At 50.8% G+C, this 23061-nt stretch overlaps 1 protein-coding gene across 2 annotated transcripts in view; it reads left to right on the top strand.

The window, feature by feature from the left end:
* The first annotated feature begins 684 nt into the window (after positions 1 to 684).
* LOC119093243 (embryonic polarity protein dorsal) overlaps positions 685 to 23061 on the top strand; it is a 111473-nt gene continuing 89096 nt past the window's right edge. Inside the window, exons 1-2 of one of the 2 annotated variants that reach the window (XM_037216161.1) lie at positions 685 to 874; positions 8972 to 9041. In XM_037216161.1, the coding sequence (XP_037072056.1) occupies positions 8981 to 9041 (61 nt within the window). In that variant the 5' untranslated portion in view covers positions 685 to 874; positions 8972 to 8980. The remainder of the gene's footprint in view (positions 875 to 8971; positions 9042 to 23061) is intronic. The other variant, XM_037216162.1, reaches the window with a different exon arrangement.

The raw sequence follows: 23061 nt of genomic DNA, 5'->3' as shown, positions 1-23061 counted from the left end.
GTGGCTTCGGACACATTTGTGAATACTATGACAATGTAGCGAAAGAAACCATTTGTTCTATTCCTATAAATTTGTCACAGGCATGTTTTCATATAAAAGCCACAGCCCCACCACTTAGACAACTGCATGCTGTTTACCACTGCGCACAGAAAGAAGCAAGATAGTGCTTCTCCCTGTTTACAAGCTATTGTGGCTCCGGCTCCCAAAATACGCTTTGCAGCATTTTGTCAGGCCTATCTTCGTCACACCTGTTGCACACATGTGCCGGAAAAACGATGCACTTTTAGTGACGTTGCGATATGAAGAGTAATGCGCATACACATAAGACATGTAGAGCATCTCGTGATGGCAATGCTGCTAGCAAAGCATTGCTAGGTTAGGGCAGTAATTTTTTGATTTGTTAAAGCAAATGTTGTTGCAACGATGATACCATAGTAATACAGTGTAATAGCATGTCATCTGTCATATGACCTTGAAGCCTTATATGCCAGCCTAACATGAGTCTGTTTAGTTTTGGCTACTTTAAGCTGCTGAAACACGGACCTCCATTCGATACTGGGCATCGCGTAGGTCGGCTGGAAAAATTTGTCAGTAGAAAGCTGCAAAACAGGCAGGTGTGGACAGCAGCAGCATGCGCAGGGCCAGGCATACGATTCGCAAGAACGCGCAAGAAACGGCCTTGGCGAGAGGCATGCGTAGGGGGCGGCGGACGTGTTGTTGAAGTTGGTTTGGTTGTCGCAGTATTTGTATTTTTACATTGTGCTCCTTTTCGTGGTGACTGGAAGACATCATTATGTGTCGCACACCCATTTAGCAAAAATACGCCGTTTGCCGCTTTGGGATACGCAACTCAGAAAGTTCTATTCCTGCTTGGGTAAGTACGTAATTGTGTTTATTTAACCCATTATGTCAGAAATACGAACTGTACGGCAGCATTGACAAGTTACAATGGCGGACCTAGTCAGATCTACTACTTGTAGAGATGGCAAGTGAAGTTTTCTTGAATTGTTCAAATGCATGAGATAGCCCAACCGCAGTGAAAATTTGGACAACAAGATTTGTCGGCTAGGCAACCACTGATTTGATAAGGCATCCTGGCAGCCAGACATTAATGGTGTTGGCAGCCAATGATGGTGTTGAATACATCTGAAAATTATGCTAACATGTATAATCCATAGAAGCTGTCACTGCAACAAAAGCCCACAAGCACTTGTTAGTTCCATTTGTATCTAATCTGTCATGGACAAATGAGTGGGGTATCAGGGGGGTTCAGCATAACTCATCAGAGTTTTGCAAGCATTAAGGAAGTGCAGGGAAAATGACAGCCTATGTCATAAGTGACCAAGCATCTGTGGAGGTACAGGCCAAGCATAATTACTTATATCATTTATGTATGCATTGACGTAGCTTGTAATCTAGATGCTGCCTGGAGTGGAATGGATCTTAACACCCTTTACTTTACCTGGTTCTCCTGCCTTCAACCCACTTAAAGCATGTGCCTGCAGGCCAAGTCAGAACACTTGCATTCTTTGCTTGTTAGTTTAGGGATGTTTATCTATAAAAGGAGCATGATATGTTGAGCTTTAAAGCAAACACACATCTATATCAATTCTAGTAAATTTGCAACTGCTTTGTCATCACTGTTAAAATCCTAGCAGACTGAAAAACATTCTCAAAAGTTTGTAAGGTTAGCATATTGTGGCATGTTGCATGTGCATGCCTTGCTGGTTGTGCATGTACTGTTGGTGTTGCATGTGGTAGTGGCTTGCATGGTGGTTGTTTGGTGCATGTGGTTGTGGATGCTCTCATTGCTGCATGCTGCATGCCCTTATGCTAGCTCCCAGGGCTATATGTGGTGTATGGCTAGTTGCCAGCTAATGAGTCCTTTGCATGTGTTGCAGAATGGGTGTCTAGCTCAACTGTGCACTTTGTCCTGAATAAACCACAGTTTAGCACTTGTCACAATGGTGGCAGCTGTGGCCAGACATGATGCTGAAGACAACATCTGAAGAGGACATTAAGCCAGCAATTCAGGAAGAGGTAAAGTTACCTGTCATGGTATCTAGTGGCAAAGTGGTTAGACCAAAATATTTTGATGGGAGGGACAGCATCAGGTGTTTTCTTCACAAGTTTGAGCAGTGCGCACTGGTTAATGGCTGGATTGATGAAACCACCAAACTGATCCAGTTGTCAGTGTCACTGCCTGACAAGGCATATGATTTCTTCATGCACTTACCAGATGACAGCAAAAACACATATACAGAGTTGCGAAAATCGTGTATGTCCGAGTTTGACTCACCTGGCTTGCAAAGTGACCAAGCACTGCAGTTGAGCTCATAGTGACGTCAGCTAGGACAGTCAACAGCTGAATATCTGCATGAATTACAGCAACTGGCAGAACAGGCTTACCCAGAATGGGCATCTGACCCTCAAGAATGGATTATCAATGCTCAATTCATCAATGGCCTGGACTATGATCTCAGCATGCAGCTGATGCTTCAAGCCCCAGAAGACGAATCTTTGGCCGACTTGGAATGGCAGACAAGAAGGATTGAGCAGGTTCGCGGTGCACCTTCGGCTCCAACTCCTTCGCCGCCGAGGAGGCTGGAGGCGGAGTCTGCCGTAGCGGAGAAGGTGGCTGAGCTCCGTGACCAGGTCAACGCGGTGGCAGCCTCCATGGCAGAACTTCAGGCGAGCGTTCGCAGATTGACCTTTGGGGGTGCTCATCACAGAGTGCGCGGTAGAGGTGCTTACCTTTCGGGTGGGTGCGCTGGACATGGAGGTCGTGGAGGAACAGCTGTTCCTAGTGGTGCCTGTTATCATTGTGGTAGTCGTGCTCACTCGGCCAGAGACTGTGGTGGCCTACAGCGGGGGCGTGGTGGTCTGTGCTACCGATGTGGACGGCCTGGCCATTTTGCGCGTAACTGCTGAGCTCAGATGAGTTTTCAGTGGGAGCTGGAGAAGAGGGCCACTCGGCGGTTCCAGGCGCGAGGCCCAGTGACGATGTGGTCCATGGATTGTGCAGTGGTGCGCGCGATGGGGAAACTGTTATGGGTGCAGCCACTGTTCCCGCCAACGATTTAAAGGCTGTGTATGTTGGAGGGTCAGTACAGGGTAAGCCTGTGACACGGTTATTGGATACAGGAGCTGAGTGTACATTAGTAAGCTCGGCAGTACCGGGCGTTTGCGATTTGGCACCCTGCGCGGTGCGCCGACAGCCTGTTACAATCGATGGTAAACCCTTGTTGTTCCAGGCATGGTTGTTGGCAGATATTCGTGTAGGCGCCTCTGTTTTTCCACAACATCCTGTATTTATTGTGGCAGCAGTGGCCACACAGTGTTTGCTGGGCGCTGACGTCATGAGAAGGCTGGAACCACCGTTTCAATTGACTGGGTCTCTGGAGAGGTGTCTGTAGGTTCGGAAAAACTTGCCTCCATTGGTGATGGGATGCAGGTTGGAGCTGTGACAGCTCTTCGCTGTGGCAGGGTAACACCGCTATGCGATATCGTCGTACCAGGTCGACATGAGATCGTCACGAAGGGGAACGCGGCTCTGGACCAGCCGGCCGGAACATGCGTAATGTACACCCGTGATGGGACGTTTGAAGATAAGCACCAGGTTGTACGTGCTCATGTGCTGGACACCGTTGGAGACAATCATCAGGTGAGCCTGAGGTTTGTGAATTCAGGTGAGGGAAGCATCAAATTATACAAAGGAACAACTGTCGGACTTGTTGAGCAGGTGGCGGTGGTGCATGACTCCTCGCCACCCCATGTTGTTCGTAACGTCGCCCAAAAGAACCAACAGCAAGGGAGGGCAAGTGACAGCGTCGCCAGGAAAATGATTGAAGAGTCCGATTTTGAATTGGAAGAGGAAAAAAGAAGATCGCGAAGCAGCTGACTGCGTACCTGGATCGCTTTCCCACCGCTGGAACACTTGGAAGGTCAGGCGTCATTCGGCATGAAGTTCGGACGGGTGATGCGCCGCCGAGGTCCATGCAGCCGGCGCGAGTGGATCATCGCATGCGAAAACAAATGGACGAAATGGTGTACGACATGCTCGAACATGACGTCATCAGGCCAAGTGTGTCCCCATACCCAGCAAGAGTAGTTCCGGTGCAGAAGAAAGATGGGACGATTCGATTTTATATCGAGTACCGTAGATTGAACGCGGATGCAATGAGTGACGCTTTTCCACTGCCCCGAATCGATGACTGTTTGGACGCCCCGTCCGGGGCCAAGTGGTGTCATGTCACGGATCTGAAAAGTGGGTATTGGCAGCAGGAGCTCAAGGAGGAGGATAAACACAAGACTGCTTTTGCAACACACAAGGGACTGTTCGAATTTAACATGGCCTCCATGGGGTTGAAGGGGGCGCCAGCGTCGTTCCAGCGGGTGATGATGGTGGCACTGTGGTGTCTCGCTCGGAACATCTCTCTTTTGTATCCCGACGATATAATCGCCTTTGGAAGAACGTTGGATGAAAGTTTGGAGAGATTGGAGATTGTTTTAGGGAGTGTTGCGAGCAGCAAATCTGATGCTGAATCCGAGGAAGTGTAGGTTGTTTCGGACGGAGGTTCAGTTCCTCGGGCATGTAGGCAGCGGGAAAGGCGTGTCCCCTGATCCCTCGAAAGTGTCTGCAGTGCAGTACTTTCCAACCCCGTCGTCCATTAGGGGGTGCGTGAGTTTCTGGGATTAGCCTCGTACTTCCGACGCGTTATTCCACGGTTTGCCCGCCTGACAAGACATCTGCATCGACTTCTAGAGGGTGCCTCTTGCTTCAGATAGACAGAAGAGTGCGCTGTGGTTTTTGCCATCTTGAAAGAAAAACTCATCTCTGCTCCGGTGTTGTGTTACCCGAACTTCCGGGAGCCGTTCACGTTGACAACGGGCGCCAGCGATGTAGGCCTGGGAGCGGTGCTGACTCAAGAGGAAAATGGCAGGGAACGTGTTGTGGCATATGCTAGTCGCAGTCTGACTAAGGCAGAGAGGAGATACTCTGAAACCGAGGGAGAGTGTCTCGCTCTCGTTTGGGCTAGTCGTCGGTTCCGGGTGTATCTGCATGGGCAGCACTTCATACTGCGGACTGACCACAATCCTTTGGTTCATCTCCGACAGAGCAGGGATCCCAGGGGCAAGCTGGCGCGGTGGATTCTGGAGTTGGAGGCGCTGGACTATGAGCTCCAGTGCCGGCCAGGATCCAGCCTTCCGCGTGCAGGTGCCCTGTCCCGCGGCCCTGTAGATGACGGCCAAGAACAATGCGCGATAGAGGTGCGGACGACGACGCTTGATAGTGACTTTGAAGTAAGATTGGCTCAACAAGACGACCAGGATCTGGCGAGGGTCATTTAACTGATAAGGAGGCGTCCATGTCCTGCGTCTGCATCACCAGTAGTGAAGCACTACATGTCTCAACAGGACAGACTGCGGATAGGTGCTCAGGGACCGCTGATCCGTGTGCTCGTCCGGAACGGCGCTGAGCACCGGCAGGTGGTTGTGCCGAAGGCACAAGTGGAAGATGTGCTCGCGAGGTGTCACGACCATTCTTCTGCAGGTCATCTTTAGGGTGACGAAGACACTAGAGAAAATCAGAGCTAGATTTTATTACAGCTCATTGTTTCAGGCTGTCAGGGTATGGGTCCAAACCTGCAAATTTCGCACGAAGAAAAAGTCTCCCTTCCCCAGGCAGAGCCTTTTTTGGAGAGATGTCTGTGACGGACTGTCTGTGGCAGTGGGCTGCAATGGATATAAGGGGTCCTTTTCCCAGAACAAACGAAGGGAACCGCTACGTACTGGTTGTGACGTGCGGGTTTTCGAAGTGGACAGAAGCTTTAGCACTTCCTGACCAGACAGCTGTCACCGTGGCCGATATATTTGTGGAAGAGCTTATATGTCGCCACGGATGTCCCGAGGTGATCCACTCGGAACAGGGGAGAAATTTTGAAGCGCCGGTAATCTAGGAGATCTGCAGGAGGCTGAACATAAAGAAGACTCGGACAACTCCGTGCCATGCACAAGGCAGCGGACAAACGGAAAGATTCAACCACACCCTGTGCGCCACGCAGTCGATGTATGTCCGTGAAGATCAGCGAGACTGGGATGGACACCTACCGTTCGTTATGTTCGCTTATCGCACAAGCGTCAACGAAACCACAATAGAGTCGCCATTCTTCCTGTTCTATGGACGGCAAGCCAGACTGCCCGTTCAGATTGTGCGTGGTGATGGACAATCGACTCGTGACAAGACGGAGTACGTGCAAGAAATGATGGAATCCCTCCGTCGAGCTCAGCGCCGAGTGCAAGACAACATCGCGCGTGAGGCCCGGAAACGATGAGAGAGGCAGGCGCAGGGCGCTCGTCAGTATGCCTATCAAGTCGGGGATATGGTATTGCTGTACAAACCGACGAGACGGGTGGGCCGCTCGCCAAAGTTGCAGATGTCGTGGTGTGGGTCATACCAGGTGGTTACGGTCTTCCAAGAGGGTGTGGCGTACCGGGTCAGGCTGAAAGAGACACCGAAATATCGGATGGTAGTCCGTCACGATCGACTTAAGCCATGCCATCAACGGAGGGGAGAAGAAGTGCCAAAGGAAGCGAAGAGAGGTGACGGTAGGGATGCGTTCAACAGGGATGAATCAGAGGAAGACGCAAGGAGGGGAGGTAAGGAAGTGATGGATGGCGGTTCTTTGCTGAGAGTTCAGGATTCCTGAGCGACGAGGACGAGGACAAGGACAAGGACAAGGACAAGGACAAGGGCAAGGACAGGGACACAGATATGAAAATCGCGGACGACGAGGTGAGGAATGCTGGGCCTGGAAACGAGGAAGCAACAGCGGCGGAGATTGGGAACCAAGAAGCAGTAGCAGAGGCTTGAATTATCGGTTCAGGATGTAGAAGAGATGTTGGTACAGGGTTAGGCGAAACTCGGGTGGAATCCCCCGCCAACTGGATGGAAGGGACAACTGAGGGAGAAGCGTTCCCTTACCGGGGAAGAAGCGAACGGCGTCGACGGGCCCCAGTTCGGCTTGAGTTATAATAATCTGAAGAGGTTTTGAAGTCTTGGCTTCGTTGTCCAGCAGCCTGTTTTTGGTCGCACTCTCCGGTGGCAGGGGCCCATATGCATTATGCCGTAAGCCGCCGAGCGCTATGCTCGGCTCTCAATTGACAGAGATTGTGTTGCAGTTTGGGATGGGAGGAATGTGACGTGTTGCGTGTGCATGCCTTGGTGATTGTGTATATACTGTTGGTGTCGCATGCGGTACTGGCTTGCATGGTGGTTGCTTGGTGCATGTGGTCGCGGATGCTCTCATTGCTGCATGCTGTATGCCCTTATGCTAGCTCACGGGGCTGTTTATGGTGTATGGCTAGTTGCCAGCTAATGAGTCATTTGCATGTTTTGCAGAATGGGTGTCTAGTTCGACGGTGTACTACTTCCTGAATAAAGTACAGTTTGGCAACTGTCACAATATGTTAGCTGTAAAGCAAAGACACATCTATATTATTTCCAGTAAGTTTGCAACTGCTTTGTCATGACTGAGTTAAAATCCCAGCGGACTGAAACAAACATTCTCGAAGGTTTGTAAGGTCAGTATATACCATTGGGTTTTGTGTGCAAGGTTCCAGGCAGATTGGGTTTGTGATGTTCTATACACTTCATCCATCTGCAGTGCTCCTCATACCACCCATGCTGTTCATCTGCAAGTAAATTGGCTGTCGTGGCATGCTGAGATGAACCAAGTATTTATGTTGCGTAGGTCTATAAATTTGTATTTGTATTTGAGAATGTCAGAGGCAGGTTTATGTATTTTGATATCTAGCATAACTGAAATAAGGTGAGATATGCTTGGCTGTGGAGAGGAGGTGCACTTATCATAGCTAGCCACAAGAAAACTAATCATTTATCTGTGAAATATTTACATGCATAGATAGATGACTAGATAGGTGATAAAGACGCACGAATGGTTTGATTTGCTCAATCAATCTGCAGACCATAGCAGGTTTTAATGATAATTCTGCGTATCCCACTATTGTCCCAATTGTCGGGTATTAGGCTGCCCCTTGTTAACATTCTTGCCATGGTTGACTAGGTCATCATTTTAGTCTGTAGGTGATTTCACTTGCCGTAGTTGATTATGTATATAGGACAATTCTCTATACAAAGTCGTTAACTTGTCATAAACCTACGAACACCCATGCCATATTTGAGTTGTATGGAAATGTTTTTAAATTGTCATGACTTGCACTTGCTTCTGTCACTGACTGGTTGGTGATCAATAATTGAGGATCAGACCACGGACTAGAGGCTTAGCACGTATGTACAACATATCTCTGAACAAAGTATTGCAGGGAATTTCTTCACAGGGCACATTATGCCTATGCAATCTCAGTCTTCCATTGTATCATTCTGGGCACTTTCCTTCCTGGCCAGACCATCCTCCCGAGGAAAAAGGGAAGCTTGCATGATGTGTCTTCATCTGTGATGAGATGGCTTCTGCCAAGCTGCTCCACGACCCAAGTTTTGTCAGTTTTTCGGTGCCGTGCACCAAGCCTGGCACTCCCACCCGCAGCCATCTTGTGCAAAGCTGTTGCCACATTGTTGCTGTGAGGGGCGCTTCGACGACGCGCGAAGCCGTTACGACGACGCGCGAAGCCGTCACAACACGCGAAGCACGTTACGACGACGCGTGAAGCTGTTACGACGACGCGCGAAGCTGTTACGACGACGCGCGAAGCCGTTACGACGAAGCGCGCCTCTCACGGCAGCCGGCTCCGGTTTCCCACGGGCGTCGGGTGGAAGCGGCTCAGCACCGCAGCCCTGCCCCCGTCTGTGACCTCAGTGACACTGGCTGCCCACCGCGCTGGATCGCATTGTCCCGGCGGACCCAGGCCGGGTCGAACCCTGCTCTGGTTCCCGGCTGGGTCAGGCCCAGCCCTCGGTCTGAGTGGACCCCCTCTCTGGTCCGTGCTGCAGGCCCACACCATGGAGGCGGTGATGACGTCAGAGGCGCAGCGCGGCGGCGGACTCAACATCAGCGACGTCCGTGAGTGTCTGCGAGCTGGGCGCGAGCTAGGCTCGGCGTTGGCTTGCGTAGTCCGGGGGTGGGGGACAGTGCGCCGTCTCCTGGGCTGGGTTGGATTGCGCGCGCTGTTTCTGGCACAGTCCAACACAGTCCGGGGCAGTGGTTGTCGCTGAGGGCTTTGATGTGCTGTGTTTCAGCCCTGCTCTTGTGATACCAGCGCTGCTGCTTTTGCAGCGCAGTGGCAAGGCTAAGGAGCTTCGTATGAAAGATGTTTAGCTGTAAAGCACAGTTAAGTCCAGCAGTCTTGTACAAAACTCGGAGAGCTATTTACTCCCGCGCTTGTGAAAGTCCAGCTCCGCATGCTGGCTTTCTATTGGGATTTCCTTCCTTTTCCGACCAGAGAGACATCCGGTGTCATCCGGCCGAGCTGTCTGCGATCTCCTCTCAGCTGTTGCTGCGTACCCCTGCTCGGGGGCGCGCCCTCTGGGATGTGGCGCTTGTCAGCAGCGCATTTGAATTGAGTTATGGTCGCCACGTCCGGCTTGTAATGTTGTTCGCTGCGTATTTCGCTACCGTCTAGCCCCATTAGAACACAGAGGGCTCAAGGCTACGTGGATAAGCGGGGCGTACGCCACGGACGACGGCAAATTCTCCATCTAGAAAGATTATTGGGGGCATCCGTTCTCATCATACCTTTAAGTAAGCACGCTTAACCCGGGTGGCGTATCGTCGTCGCTTTCCCAGTGCCAGTTTGGAAATCATTTGTTGAGACCCGACCATATTTGACGTCGATGTCTAGGTGTCCCCACTAAACCACTAATTGGTGGTCAAACTGGTTGGTGGCTGCAGATGCGGCCTTGGCTGGCTTATGTTGCAGGTGCTCGGTATTATTGACGTTGTGCGGTGTTTGTTGCGGACGTTGCTGTACTACGGGGGCCCAAGGCAGCCATTAGTCGTCATCTTGCTACCCAGTAGCCGGGACCTCCCATTTGGATTTGGCACGGACTGAATATTATGGGGCGTTTGGACAGCACATGCAGCGACTGACTGAATTTATGAAGAGCCGTACGCGGGTCAGAATACATCTTTGAGAATATATATATATATATATATATATATATATATATATATGTATATATGTATATAGTTATATGTATATACTGCATATATGTATCACCTAAATACACGGACTAGCTGCGGCCATGACTTCTCAAACCACTCGCTCCACCTCAATCGGTCCGGCGATATCAGTCTCGCCACCGCCTGGTGTCGACTCCGCGAACTGTCCCAGGACGGCCGTCCGCTGCTGCCCCCTGTTGTTTTACGCCGTCGGGGCCTCTCAGCAGAGTGTTTCTACCGTGTTCGACATTGCTGAATGTTGCTCATGTTGGAGAGACGCGTTCTTCTCGAGGATACACCAACGGGTGGTTTTACTTTTTAGATAATTTTGCTGTTTTACACATGCCATGTTGAACGCGTGAATTTATCGCATTTGCTCCTTCATCCTGCACCGTCTCGCTTGGCTTACTGCCGCTGCTTGAGGCCTCGGCCAGGTCTCCACCGGAGTGGATTGCGGCATGCAAGTGCCGACCCCTTAAGGTCGGGTGTTCGGGAACTGAGCTTTGAGCCCAGCCCGCGGACGTTGTCTGGGCTGGGCGCTCGGACGTGCGCCTTTTTATTGGTCTTTTTTATTGCGCCTTTTTATTGGCCGTGCAAACTTGCGAACGTATCACGTGGTAGTCGTGAGTCGTCAGATCACGTGGCGGCCGTGGTGTCCGAAGACACCGATAGGTTGTTGCGTTATGATGACGGTCCCGACCGTTGGATGGAAAACTACGCTGGGCTGGAATGCGTGGGTTGTTGGTGGTCTTGGCACGAAAGCGTACTTATTATTTGCCGTACCCTAAGGCGCTTTTTGCATACCATTAGAAGCTCACAAGTCCGCAAGCACGAACTTAATGCGATAAGTGATGCTTTTATTTAATCACCCTTGAGATGGTCAGTTTGTTCTGCCGAGTCGTTTGTAAACGGCGCCTCACGTACATAGGTGTTTCAGTAGTGTATTACAATATTCAATAACTCGAGTGGCAAGGATGTAGACATTTGGTCGTGCGGTCCCATCCCCAGCTCGCGTTGCATTGCCTGCTGCCCCTGCCCTGCTTCAGAATCAGCCACTCGGCATCGCAGGTCACAATGTCATGGTCAGGGGTCAAAGGAAGGCACATCAGCCCGCACAACTTGGGCGCGGAGACAACCGAAGAGCCAGACATCCGGTGTCAAAAAGCCATATTGACATCCATGACACTCAATTGGATTAAGGTGGGGATGGTGCGTGGCTGTGGCGTTCCGGGAATTCTTTTTTGGCGTTCTCACTCATCTCCGGGTCATTCGGTCGAAGTTGTAGCACTTGGCTTGCATTCAATAATCGTCGCCAAGTGGTCCAGACGTCTGCAGCACCAGCACACGCGACTTCCAACAGTTCGGTGTCATGGTGACGTGGCAGGGCGGCGTCCGGTCTTGCTTCATATGGCTTAAAACGAGGCAGAGTGCGATTCGATTGTGGATTGGACCATTTCTGATGGATACATTTAAGTTACACCCAGTTTACAAATTTACCTTTGCATTACGTTGATACGCTGATACGCATCAGCGTATCAGCGTATTTAGTACACGCATTGTAAGCTCTGCGCTTAGGGACGTGTACGTCTTGTAGACACCGTGGGTTTTATGCACATTTGGCTCTCGTCTGGCGCGACATTGTTCTGACGTAATACCGAACCAAAAACAACATCTTGTTCTGTTTTTTTGTTGTTGCACATTTTGTTATGAGCAGTCTAACAAGCATGCGACCCAATCATTTGTCGGAGACGTGCTGACACGCATTTAAAAGTAAGTCACCGCTCTCAGCTGCACGTTCCACGCTAGCATTATTAGACGGGAAGCTAATATGGGACTCAATCTGAAAGAAACGGAAAACGGAACTGTGTTCTCAGGATACAATTCTGATTTATCTCTAGAAGCCAATTCACCACTTTATGTTTGCGTTGACTTTGACTCGACGATTTGAGTCCGAGGGGACCAAATCTGTAAACGTAAAATGACAAGCAGGTACATGGCAACAGAATGTTTAAGAAGGGCAGTTTCGGCTCCTATGTGTCTGAATTTTTGTTCATTCTAGATTCGGCAGGAAATTGTGTTCCCGTTGAACAACGCTAGCGTGAAAGGCTTGTTTTAATAAAAGTCAGAATCGAAAAAGAATCCGTCTGCCCTGGACACTTGTTACATAACGTCGCAGCGGTTGCCAGGCCACAGACGCTGCCATGTCATGTCACATGTGCCATAGGTGGCAGAACGCGTGGCGTGGAGCAGCAGCGTGCGGCGGGCGGCTGGCAACGCGACGCCGTGTCGTGGCACAGTTCCAGGTGGCTGTCCCCAGTGAGTCAGCAACATGGATAAGGCAATGTCCTGTCATTGACCACGTGTCACATAATTTCTGATCAACATCACGATTCCGTATTGGGCGCAAAGTGACCACCGGAGTCGGGGGCCCCTAAACCACAAACACTGCTTCCAATAATATTAATAATAGAATGGTCACGCGCCAGAATTCGATGCACGAGACCACCGCGAGGAGCGGGCGCAGCTAGAACCACTGGCCCAGCGGGTGCACTGCCGCCGGTCCAGTTTCCGTCAGTAAGAACCGGCATTCTCCAGTTCCGTGGCCGCGCCCACAAGCGGCCGTTGAAGCCGATGCCGCCACGCGTTCATGCCCCGACGTCGGCGAGACGCCTGTTCAGTCGGCCGCCGGCGGGCGGCAGTGCGCGGTGGGGCGGAGCCCGGGCGGCGCCGGGTACCCCAGACCGATGGCGGGCCCGTGCCCGCGGGCGCGCGAGCCGGGCGTCTGCGGCGACCTGCGGCCGGCGCCGGCGGCCGGCTCGTCCGCGCCGGCTGACCTGGCCGCGGCCGGCGCCGTGACTTCGAGCCGACCGTTGCCAGCCGCCTCTAAAAGTGGATGTTTTGTCGTGTGCTTCCAGAAAGCTGCAGCGACGCCTCCAAAAGGGGCGCAGGTAAATCACCGTGGCGTGTCGCGTAGTAGGGCGGCTCCCGGCGCTTGCGGGGCTCTGTTTTTTCTGGTGCTGTTTTTTGCCGCCCCGAACATTGTGGGCGGTCGCTTTCCGCGACGCCGGGGTGGACAGTTTAAAACAGATATTCCTCTGTGTGTCCGGACTGAAGCAGGTCAAAAGGTTGCGTCGTCACGCAGCTAATGCACCTAGGTCGCGACGGACCGAGGCCGTTGGGTGGAATCTTCGTTTGGTTTTCGCCACCGGCAGCCGTTTGCTCTTGTTTAAGTATCTATTGACGTTTTTTACTTTTCCGAAAATGCTCCCGGGATATATCCGTGGTGCTAATCGTCCTGTTCGCATTGATCATAAATGGTTCGGTGGTAACTAGGAATATTCCACCAACACGATGTGTGTGGAGAGTTTTGTGACATCGACGCCACGTCGCACAGCCGTTAGTCAAAGCCAGCGAGGTCTTAGGTCGGGGAGCAGGCTACGACCGACCGCGCCGGACCTGCGTTACCCCCATCTCTGCCACTCTTGCTGCTCTTTTTCTCTCTCTCCGGGTACTTGCTCTGCCGTGATACGCGCGCGTTGAGACCCGGGTGAACCCAAGAACGAGTCATGCATGTGTCTCGGGAAGTTGGGGCAGTTGGGGGGGGGGGGGGGGGTCGGTCGAGGTCACGATGGCTCGAGTGTGCGCGAGCGGCCACCTGCCGCTTCTGGCGCCTAGTACAGGTAACAGCAGCGACAGAGCGGCGTCAGTCGCTGCCGCGTGACACGCCCCTCGCCGGACGCGAGCCGCGTCCCGCCTGGCGGAGAGCCCTGCCACCCGGCGCCGCGTCTCGCCGCCGGCCGGGAGTGCCGCGGGACGCCCGGCCGGTGACCGACGCTGAGCGCTGGTGCTCGCGCTGTAACCGGGCAGAGAGGGCGCGCGCTGCCGCAGCCGGAGCGGCCACTGTAGGCGCGGCGCGTGGGCGCGGCACGGCTTCGCAGCCGAGGGCACGTGGGAGGTTCTTTCGGGCGGATGACGCAGCGCTGCGGGTCCGACGTCCGGCCAGGGCGCGAGCTGTGCTTGGTGCTTAATGTGGGGACGCCGACAGAAAGTCCGCTTGGGTTTTGAACGCGGGACGAGGAGGGGGGCGAACCCGCGGTTGTTCCAGGAGGCACCGGTGCATGCTGCCAGCGGATGGGGCGCTGTTCAGCTGTTCGGGACAGCCGTGACGACGGAGGAGGAGATCGGTTGCCGCTGCAATCAACGCAGGAAATCTGGGGCGCCGTATCAAAGTTGGCACGGTTATGATTGTTTGGAACACGGGTTGTCAACTAGCTATCGGTTATTTGAATCTGTTGTATTTTCAGGAAACCTGAGGAAAGCACGTTTTTGAGCTATTTTTCGTGCCAATTCAAGGGTGAAAACCAACTGGGACCAAGTCGACGCTGTTGTCGCATCTTCTGGGGCAGTCCGATTAATTACTGTGGATGGCAGCAAGGTGCGACACCTGACTCTACCTACCACTCCTGTCACTATCATTCACATATCCCTATTCAGATGTCATTATTGGCGGTAACATGTGGTGTTTCACCATCTGTATTTGATGCCCGCTATCATGTTCAGTGTGACTGAAGGTTCGTCAGCGAGGAAGAGCCTAAGGACAAACTATCTGCAACCGTGCTCAGAATCACTTACCACTTGCACAAGAGCTGTTGTCTTGACGTCGTTTGCATAAAAGAGAGGTTTCTACAATCTGGCACGGCTACCAGAAAAGATTCAGACAATTTGTGAACGGCAGAACACTGGAATGGGCTTGAGAAGCCATGGAAGAACGCAGCGAACGCTCAAGGTCCAGCCTCCAATGCTCGGAGTCCACGAATAACTGCATGTCCGATCCCAAGCGATGTACGAACTGCATCCCTTGCAGCTGTGCAATGTCATGCCGAGGCCGAACAGGTCGTCCAGATTGCACGAACACAAAGGCGATCGGCCAGGGTGAAATGGAAAAGTTTCACGTGTGGTTGGAAAGAAGACCCAGCCAGCATTGTACGAACAACCATTAAAGGCGAAGAGCCACGTAGATAAGACGGTAGTAATAGACTTACTCCTTGGAAAAAACAGAAGAATGGAGATATAGATGCGTTGATATTTTGGCAACATGCCTTTATCGAAACAATAGCAGAAGAAGCAAGCGATGGAAAAAGAAGAAACAGTTCTGCTATTGTTTCGATAAAGGCATGTTGTTGAAATATTGACGTTTCTAGATCTTCACTCTGCTTTTTTCCGAGGAAATTGTCAGCCTACCAGTCTTACTGTCTTTTTGCTTACTTACTGTCTCACTGTTTCTTTTCTACTGTCTTATCCGTGTGAATCATGTTCCTTGCGCATGCACTTAACAACTTGCGCGAAGAGCCGCGTTAAGAAGTACGAGATGTCGATGAAACGGCGCACGTGGAGCTGACTTCAAACCCCGTCAGCAGGCACGGACCCAATTTGGCTACCCGTGCTGGTAGATTCCATGAAAACCCCGGGCGGGCGACCTAGGCAAGGAAAAGGAACACCCATCGCGCCGTCGATCGTCCTCTGCAGTGTCGTGGCTAGTGTCGTCCCACGCCTTGCAGGTTCGCGGGTTTGGGCCTCGAAGCTGCCGACGGCGAGATCTTGGGTTCGGCCCTCGAGGCTGCCGGATTGGGCGGCGGAAACGCGGGTAACGTTTGTTGCTTGTCTCGTCCCAAACATGGCGTTGCACGACGCAGTGAAGTCGTCGTTGTCCTCGGCTTCTCGGACAGGATGTTTTCCCGTGGTATAGCCTTGGACACCGATTCACCCAGCGCCAGATAAGACCGTAGAGCAAAGCTCCTATTAACGATGAGAAAGCTCGGGGATCTTTTCAGCTTGCCAACGTAACTAAATCGTGGGTGTGTATATGTTGCACATTCACGAAGCGGAAGCGCTCTCGCAGCATTCCTGGTCGTTGACGTCACGCATGCTGTAGCAAGTACTATGACGCTGCTGACGTCACCAAAGTCCCGCGGAGGGCGATCTTCTCCGACTGGCATTTGTTTGTCCATGCTCGGAGAGCTGAGACGTGATGTTTTGACGTCACAAGACGCGGCAGGCTCCCTGGTGGGTCGCGTTGTGGCTTTGACATGTTCTTCAGTGAATCAATCTCATGAAGCGAAGCCCTTTACTGGCCCTGACGGCATTGCAGTGTAATGAAACTCCTCCGAAAGCTAGGGAAGTTTCAGAATCTACGAGAAAATATCAGGCGGATCTAGGAGGGAAGGCGTAACGGGAAAATTCCCTCCTCAAAGAAAAAAAAAACAAGGGCAGAAACAACGAACGTATGTCAGTGTCCACATTAAGTTTGTCCGAATTCAGTTTTGCTGTTTTCGCCAACATCTCTTCAAAACGCCCGTTCAATTATCTTCAGGCATGGTCAATCATGCACACTGGTCAGTGATGAGCCATGATGGTGAAATTTAGGCTTCTTATGAGCCGCTTGGATCTCATACGGGTTGGTCTGAAGAACGCATTTCTCGTTATTTTGTGTCTGTTACTGTCTTGGGTGATAATGTTCAGGCGAAATGCACTTCGTCGTTTCCAGTCGCTGACAGTGATGTCCAGGGGCCGGCTCACTTTTGCTTTTGCGCCCCAAACTGAACAGCTTGATTCCCCCTGAAAGAATCATGTCTAATCAAAGACTGAATTTCCAAAGTTGGTTCCCATTAGCACATCCGTCAAAGTTTGACAGGAACAGTACGTGGGCAGACGAGGGCAGCCCACGCCGAATAGGTGATATAATCTCCTGCAGCCAGTTCGCGAATGTGTTACACTTCGTCCCATTTCCACATACACGGCTCACTGAGCTGAGCCGTCGTGGCCATAGCGGCTGTTTCCTGTGGGGTTTTGCCAATTTTCACATTGAGAGGGTCGAGAGCGCTCAGTTCAAGGACGTAGTTTCTCAAAATGGGTTGGGGGGAGGGGAGGAGAGACCGAACAATGAAAAATGACGAAAGCAGTCCCCAGAATTACGTCAACAAGCCATTTTCTCCTCCAATGTGGCTCACTTCTCAAAGTGTGTGTGTGTGTGGGGGGGGGGGGGGCTGAAGCCCAAGTTGGGGAGGGGGGGAGGGAGGAGCGAGCGGGGCGGACCGGAGCCACCTCCCAACTGAAAAGAAAACTACATCCCTTGTGTTCAACTACGCCGAGTTGCCATCTTTTGAAAGCCATGTCTGTTGCTTGCACTGGGGCGAAGCTTGCGCTGATTATGGATCCATGTCCACTCGGAGACAGCCGGGCGGGGAAGGCGGCTTTCCAATGCCATAGGCCTCAGGCGCCATTATGTAACGCCCATGGCATATGTTGTCTGCTGTTCAACGCCCTTCAAAAATACCCACTGGCATGAAAACCAGGACAAGTCAAACTCATGCTGTGAAAAATTTTCTATGGACCCTTAAGATCGCACGCCACCCGTATTGTACGTGACATTATCGGGCTGTCATGACCGTTTACCAGTATGTACTGGCTTCGCGGCACGATTTCAGCAAGGAACCGGGAGTGCATCGTCCATGTGACCAAAGTTCCGGGGCGTTGCGCTTGCCGTCTGGTGTTCTGCTTCCGCCAAGGTTGAGGGGTCCGAGGGCATATCGGGTGTGCGTACTAAAGTTCAGGTGTTCGCATGCCTCATGATTTTGGATTTTGAGATATTTTAAAGGAATGCCGCGAAATTTGCGCATGCCTCATGATTTCAAAAGCGTCCAGGACCCGTGCGCTTATGTAGGCGCGACCAACCTCACGTGCATATATATATTGCCTGCCGAGACTATTAAAAAGCGGAACTGGACACGTGCCTTTAGCGACGTGCGTTTGTTTCGCTCCTGCCAGAAATTATCAAGGCTATCAGATGGCGGAACTGGACATGTGCCTTAACTAACGCGCTGGTGCCCGAGTCGGGGCATCATCGTAGGGTGCAGGCATTGCTATCACCCTTGTTGCATTTCCATGGGCAGCCTGCAGTAGAAAGGCCATTATAGATTGTCAAGTGGAGCCTTCGGTCAAATCGCGGGTGTTCTCTCAATCGATAATTTTGGTCAGCGTTGGAAATTCTAAAAAAAACCGTTAGTGGAGTACAAATGTTCCAAAGTGGTCCAAGTGCTGGGAGTCATTCCTCTTCTTTAGTTTGTCTTTGGGAGATAACAGTACAGTGGGCAGGGCTCAACAGAAGCGCCACTTTTCATGTACAGCAAGTCATGTAGAAGCACTTGAAATGGAAGAAAACATCAGTTTTCAACATGATACTCTTAAACAACACAATCTCAGACTCGAAAATGAAACACATGCTCATGTGTATATGAGTGGGCAATCTGTGAATGAGATAACCATGCCATGGATCTAGGCAGGTCTTTTTCCCAAAGTATTGCTGTAAATAGTAAGCATTTTATGCGATTCTCCCAAAGTTACCAACAAGTCGCTTAGTCAGGAACGCAGTTTCGCAAAATGTTTGCAGCGGACCAGGGGAAAATGGAAAACAAAATAATGCCGATAGAAGTGCTACAGACGGCCACCTTCTCACGCTCCGCCACGATCGCGCTACTCACGCTCCACCACGATCACGTTACTCACGCTCTACCTCGGTCACGCTACTCACGCTCCACCTGGTAAATGGCCTAAAAAATAACAAAACCCTCATCCCCCTCCACCTTCCAATTCCCGGACAACACACGACGCTCCGGAAGTCCCAGCCGAACAAGAGAGACAGGCAGCACTCTCTCAGTCGATTTACCGAGAAAGCGCAGTTCATTGTCTGACAGACCCCCCCCCCCCCCAGGCCGGCCGAGAGGGATGGGAGTCAATTACTCCGCTGACTCCGGTGGATAGTACAATGTATTGATGGATTTTGGTGGGCTTAAACCGACGTCATTGCGAACTTTGATATTGATGTTCAAATTTATTGGTGTTGTCCTGATAACTATTTTCCCTATTTTCCCGGCCAAATGAATGGGCTCATGTTACTCCGAGTCCGGTCTCCTGGTGTTTTTGCCGGAGTGAGATGGCTGTCTCCGAACAATTTTTAAAGGGTTATTATTATGAAGCTTGAATTGCCAGCTTTAATTTTATGCCCTTAAGTCGTAAACTTAACGTCGTTCAAATGCTCGCCTCCTTTACATGCTTGTACTCCGGATAGCGACAAGTGGTCAGAAATCCAACCACAACAGGGCGGTTCTGGACGGGTAATAAAATAAGTCCTCATAAGTCGCAACGTAAGTCCTTCTTCATAATTATGATGCCCATCCCTATAAAGCTTCCTTAGAAAATTTTACAAATCTGCTCAAGGCAAAGCGGGAGCGGGATATGTATTCTCTTGACAAATCAGTCGCGAGGTGATGGATCATCTACACCAACTGGAGAGCTTGGCTATGTTCAACCTCCAACCTGAGCTGGGAGGTGGGCGCAAGTCACTGAATAGTTGAGACGTTTGAGGCGCTGGATTGCGAGTGATTCTCCTATTTGCACATGACACAGTGGTGAAGCGTGAGTAGGTGGCCGTCTGGTAGTTGCTTGGGTGTGCGGTTGTGTGTCACCGTTCGTACCACTCTTGGCAATTGGTGCAGATAGTCGTCAGTGGTAGGTTAAATCAGGTTCAATTTTGAGTTGGTCCGCATATGGTGTAGGCAGTGAGAGCTTTGCTTATTTACAGTCAGGTGCGTTCTGCTACTCTTTTCTCATTTCCCGGTATTGCTCAAAAAAGATTCCTTTCAACATTGACACACTTTATTTTTCACATCTACGTACATGATTTGTCGTATACCTAGGTCGCAACACAGGCTGTTTGTCATTGGGCATCTAAGCCTGGTGGGTGCAAGATTTGTGCTCCTGCAAATGCCAGCAAATGGCTCATGGTGGAAGCAGCAAGTCACAAGCTGTTGCCCCTTCTGGTTTCATTTTGTCCTGAAACAGAGGTAAAATGGGTTTTTCCAAAAGTTGTTTTTGTTGCGTCATGGTAGAGTACAAAATATTTCATTTCCTCCAGTCGCAATCCTGGAGTACACAATCTCCTGGTATACACGATACCAGGAACGTCGATTTTCCAACACCGGTGTTGATGGCGGTACGTTGTGAAGGTAACACCGCATGCTGGTCATCACATCCTGCGCCTACTCTCACGACCGAGCTGTTGTAAATGTTGTCATGCGATCACTAATGCTTTGCATTTTCAAAGTGGTGCAAGGTACAGTTGATGCCAAATATATGGCATTCTTGGAATCGCGTGTCCATCTGACACGAAGTTCGCCAGATAGAAGGCTATCGACGAGGCCGCTCCGTCGATAGCCTCCATCCTCTGGAACACTGGCGGCTTGCCACCCGGCTGTGACGGATCGCCAGTTGTACAGGTCCGCTCACTGCTGACTCGCCGCAGCCGTAGCTGATCCCGGTCATGGATGCGGGATCACTGGTGACATTTCGCAGCTGTTCCGCCGCAGACCTGTCACAGCACCTGGCCGGCTGGTGACCGTCGCAACCACCCCGCTGGTGGCTGTCATAGCTGCCCCGCTGCACCGGTAACCTGTCGCGACGGCCCCACTGGTGGATACCCTTACGAAATGAGTTCCTTACGAAGCAGGGGAAAGTGACTATGCCGGGCGATCCAGTTGATGATCCAGTTCCAGTTGACGATCCAGAATGCATCACGTGACCCGTTTATATAAAATGTGCCCTCTATTGACTTCCGCTCTTAATCGCAGCATTTCACATCTTGAAAGATATGCGTATATGGCAACTGGTTAGTAGAGGATTTGCTGGGACTACCGGCCGGTCTTATGTAACCCGGCGCTGCTGTATCAACGCTCTAACGGTATTATGTAACTGATAAGTGGCGATGCCCCAGCATTTCGTCATGGGAAAGTGGCGAAAGCTTGGCGCTATTTTTAGATGCAACTTGTTTTGGTTCCCCTTAAGAAGCTTTGATTGCGTCGCTTAGCCGCATAAAATTGTAGTGCATTGTCCAGCACTTGCGAATTCGCTGATAAACAAGGTTAGTCCGGAGTTCGAGCTGGGGGAACAAAAAAGCAACACAGCCGAACTTGCACGCCATGCGTCCAAACTTAAACACATCATTTGTGACAGGGACAGCAGTCACGTTAGAGAAGGCAACGGTGCTGTTTCAGGCCTCTTGTCACAAGCGCGCAAAGGAACGTTCCGTATTCCAGGAGATGGTGAGTTGAGTGCGTGTGAAAACGGCCATAATATGGCAATGGTCCTCTTTCAACCGCTTGTTTCGCTGCTAAGATAATACGATTTTCCTTATTTAGGCGGATGACTTCCTTTTTGCATAAGCGTAATATGCATGTAACGTATTTCAGTTCATCAACGTGTTCTGATATTCGTTGGAACACATGAAATGCAGAAAATTTATGTTGGGTCCCAATGCAAAAGACGGCCACTGGGTGTCAAAATGGCCACGGCGCGATGTGGTAGGTCTCTGACTATCAAAGCTCGATGTGATGTCATGTTTGGGTTTGTGGTCGCTTCGAAGCAGCCACGCTGTGCTCTGACAACTTACGAAATACCGCACGAAGATGTGGATCGCTTTTTGGGGTATGGCCGGCTCTCAATTTAGGTTAGGTCCCGATCCAGAAGACGGCCACTGGGTGTCAAAATGGCCGCGTCGCGATATGGCAAGCCTCTGACTATCAAAACTCGATGTGATGTCATGTTTCGGCTAGTGGTCGCTTCGAAACAGCCACACTGCTCGGGCAATTTACGAAATACCACACGGAGATGTGGATCGCTTTTCGGGGTATGGCCAGCTCTCGAAAAGTACTACCGCCTTTTTGGACTTCGAAAGTCCGCGACCGCCCCGCATTAAAATTTTGAACCCGCCCCGCCCTACAGAACAATTTTTGAGAAAAAAACACGGACATGCCCTCAAGCATGGTTCTGATTCCGGGTAGGTATTTCAAATTTTACCATAATTTAAGCTCCCCAACTAAGAGCTATAACTACACCATGCGGGGCTCTTTATTGTTTTAGTGTAGTTCTTAAAGACCAGCACTGATAAATATAAGTTGCCGTTCCTGGCACATACGCTTGTACGTAAGTTCACATGCTATTCGACCTAAAAGAAAGTACAAAAAAACATACCAATATTTGTCCCTAGGATACTTGTTTTCAAGGCAACAGTTATTGTTTCAATTACCACAATAAATTTACTTCAAGACCTGGAAGTTTGGCTCATTGTAAGCAAACTCGCATGCGTGTCCGGCATAACATGCATATCTCTGCCTTTTGCAAAGATAAAATGGGACATCTTTAGCTTCAGGCTGGTTGGTATTTGAAATATACCGGTGTCACTCTCACAAGAAGCAATGTGGCATGTGCTGGAAAACGAACAGCCTCACAAATTGATAGGAATCACGGTCAATTTATGTCATTTACTTCTGCCATTTACTACTACCGGCTAGCATAAAATGATGCTGAAGTGCAAACATGCACTTCAGTAACAGTGTCCGTTGCATGCATAGCAGTGCCAGCAATGCCTGAGCGATGACTGACTACACTTGCTGGCGTAGGGTATCAAGGCTTCGAATCTTTCCTAGATGTTTCCAAAGCTGGATTTAGTTCATACCCCAGATCAATTTCCCGCGAGTGTAACTGCGATGCCGTAGAATCCGGCAGCTGCAACGCTTCACACCTCATGGAAAGTAAAATGTTGTCCGATGGGCCATAAATGACTTGACGCTAAACACTTAGTCTGTGAACAGTTGATAAAACGTGATCATTGACTAGCAAATACGGCCTCATTTGTGCGCCGTGTAAACATCGTGGGGCGGCACCAAGACGCAAATACTGGAGTATTTTACAGTTAAAGCGTTGAAGTGGCTGACGCAATTAATGCGTGCTGGTGCGACGAGGACGGGCTTTAACTGTAGCCAAATTAAAAAATGCTTTACTTAACCTGATCTTAGGTATTCATTATTTTGTT

This window comes from Pollicipes pollicipes, unplaced genomic scaffold (assembly GCF_011947565.3).
Source record: "Pollicipes pollicipes isolate AB1234 unplaced genomic scaffold, Ppol_2.1 Scaffold_4002;HRSCAF=4701_pilon_pilon_pilon, whole genome shotgun sequence".
NCBI lineage: Eukaryota > Metazoa > Arthropoda > Thecostraca > Pollicipedomorpha > Pollicipedidae > Pollicipes > Pollicipes pollicipes.
The sequence above is the reverse complement of the archived record's forward strand: the minus strand, read 5'-3'. Positions and strand labels throughout refer to the sequence as shown.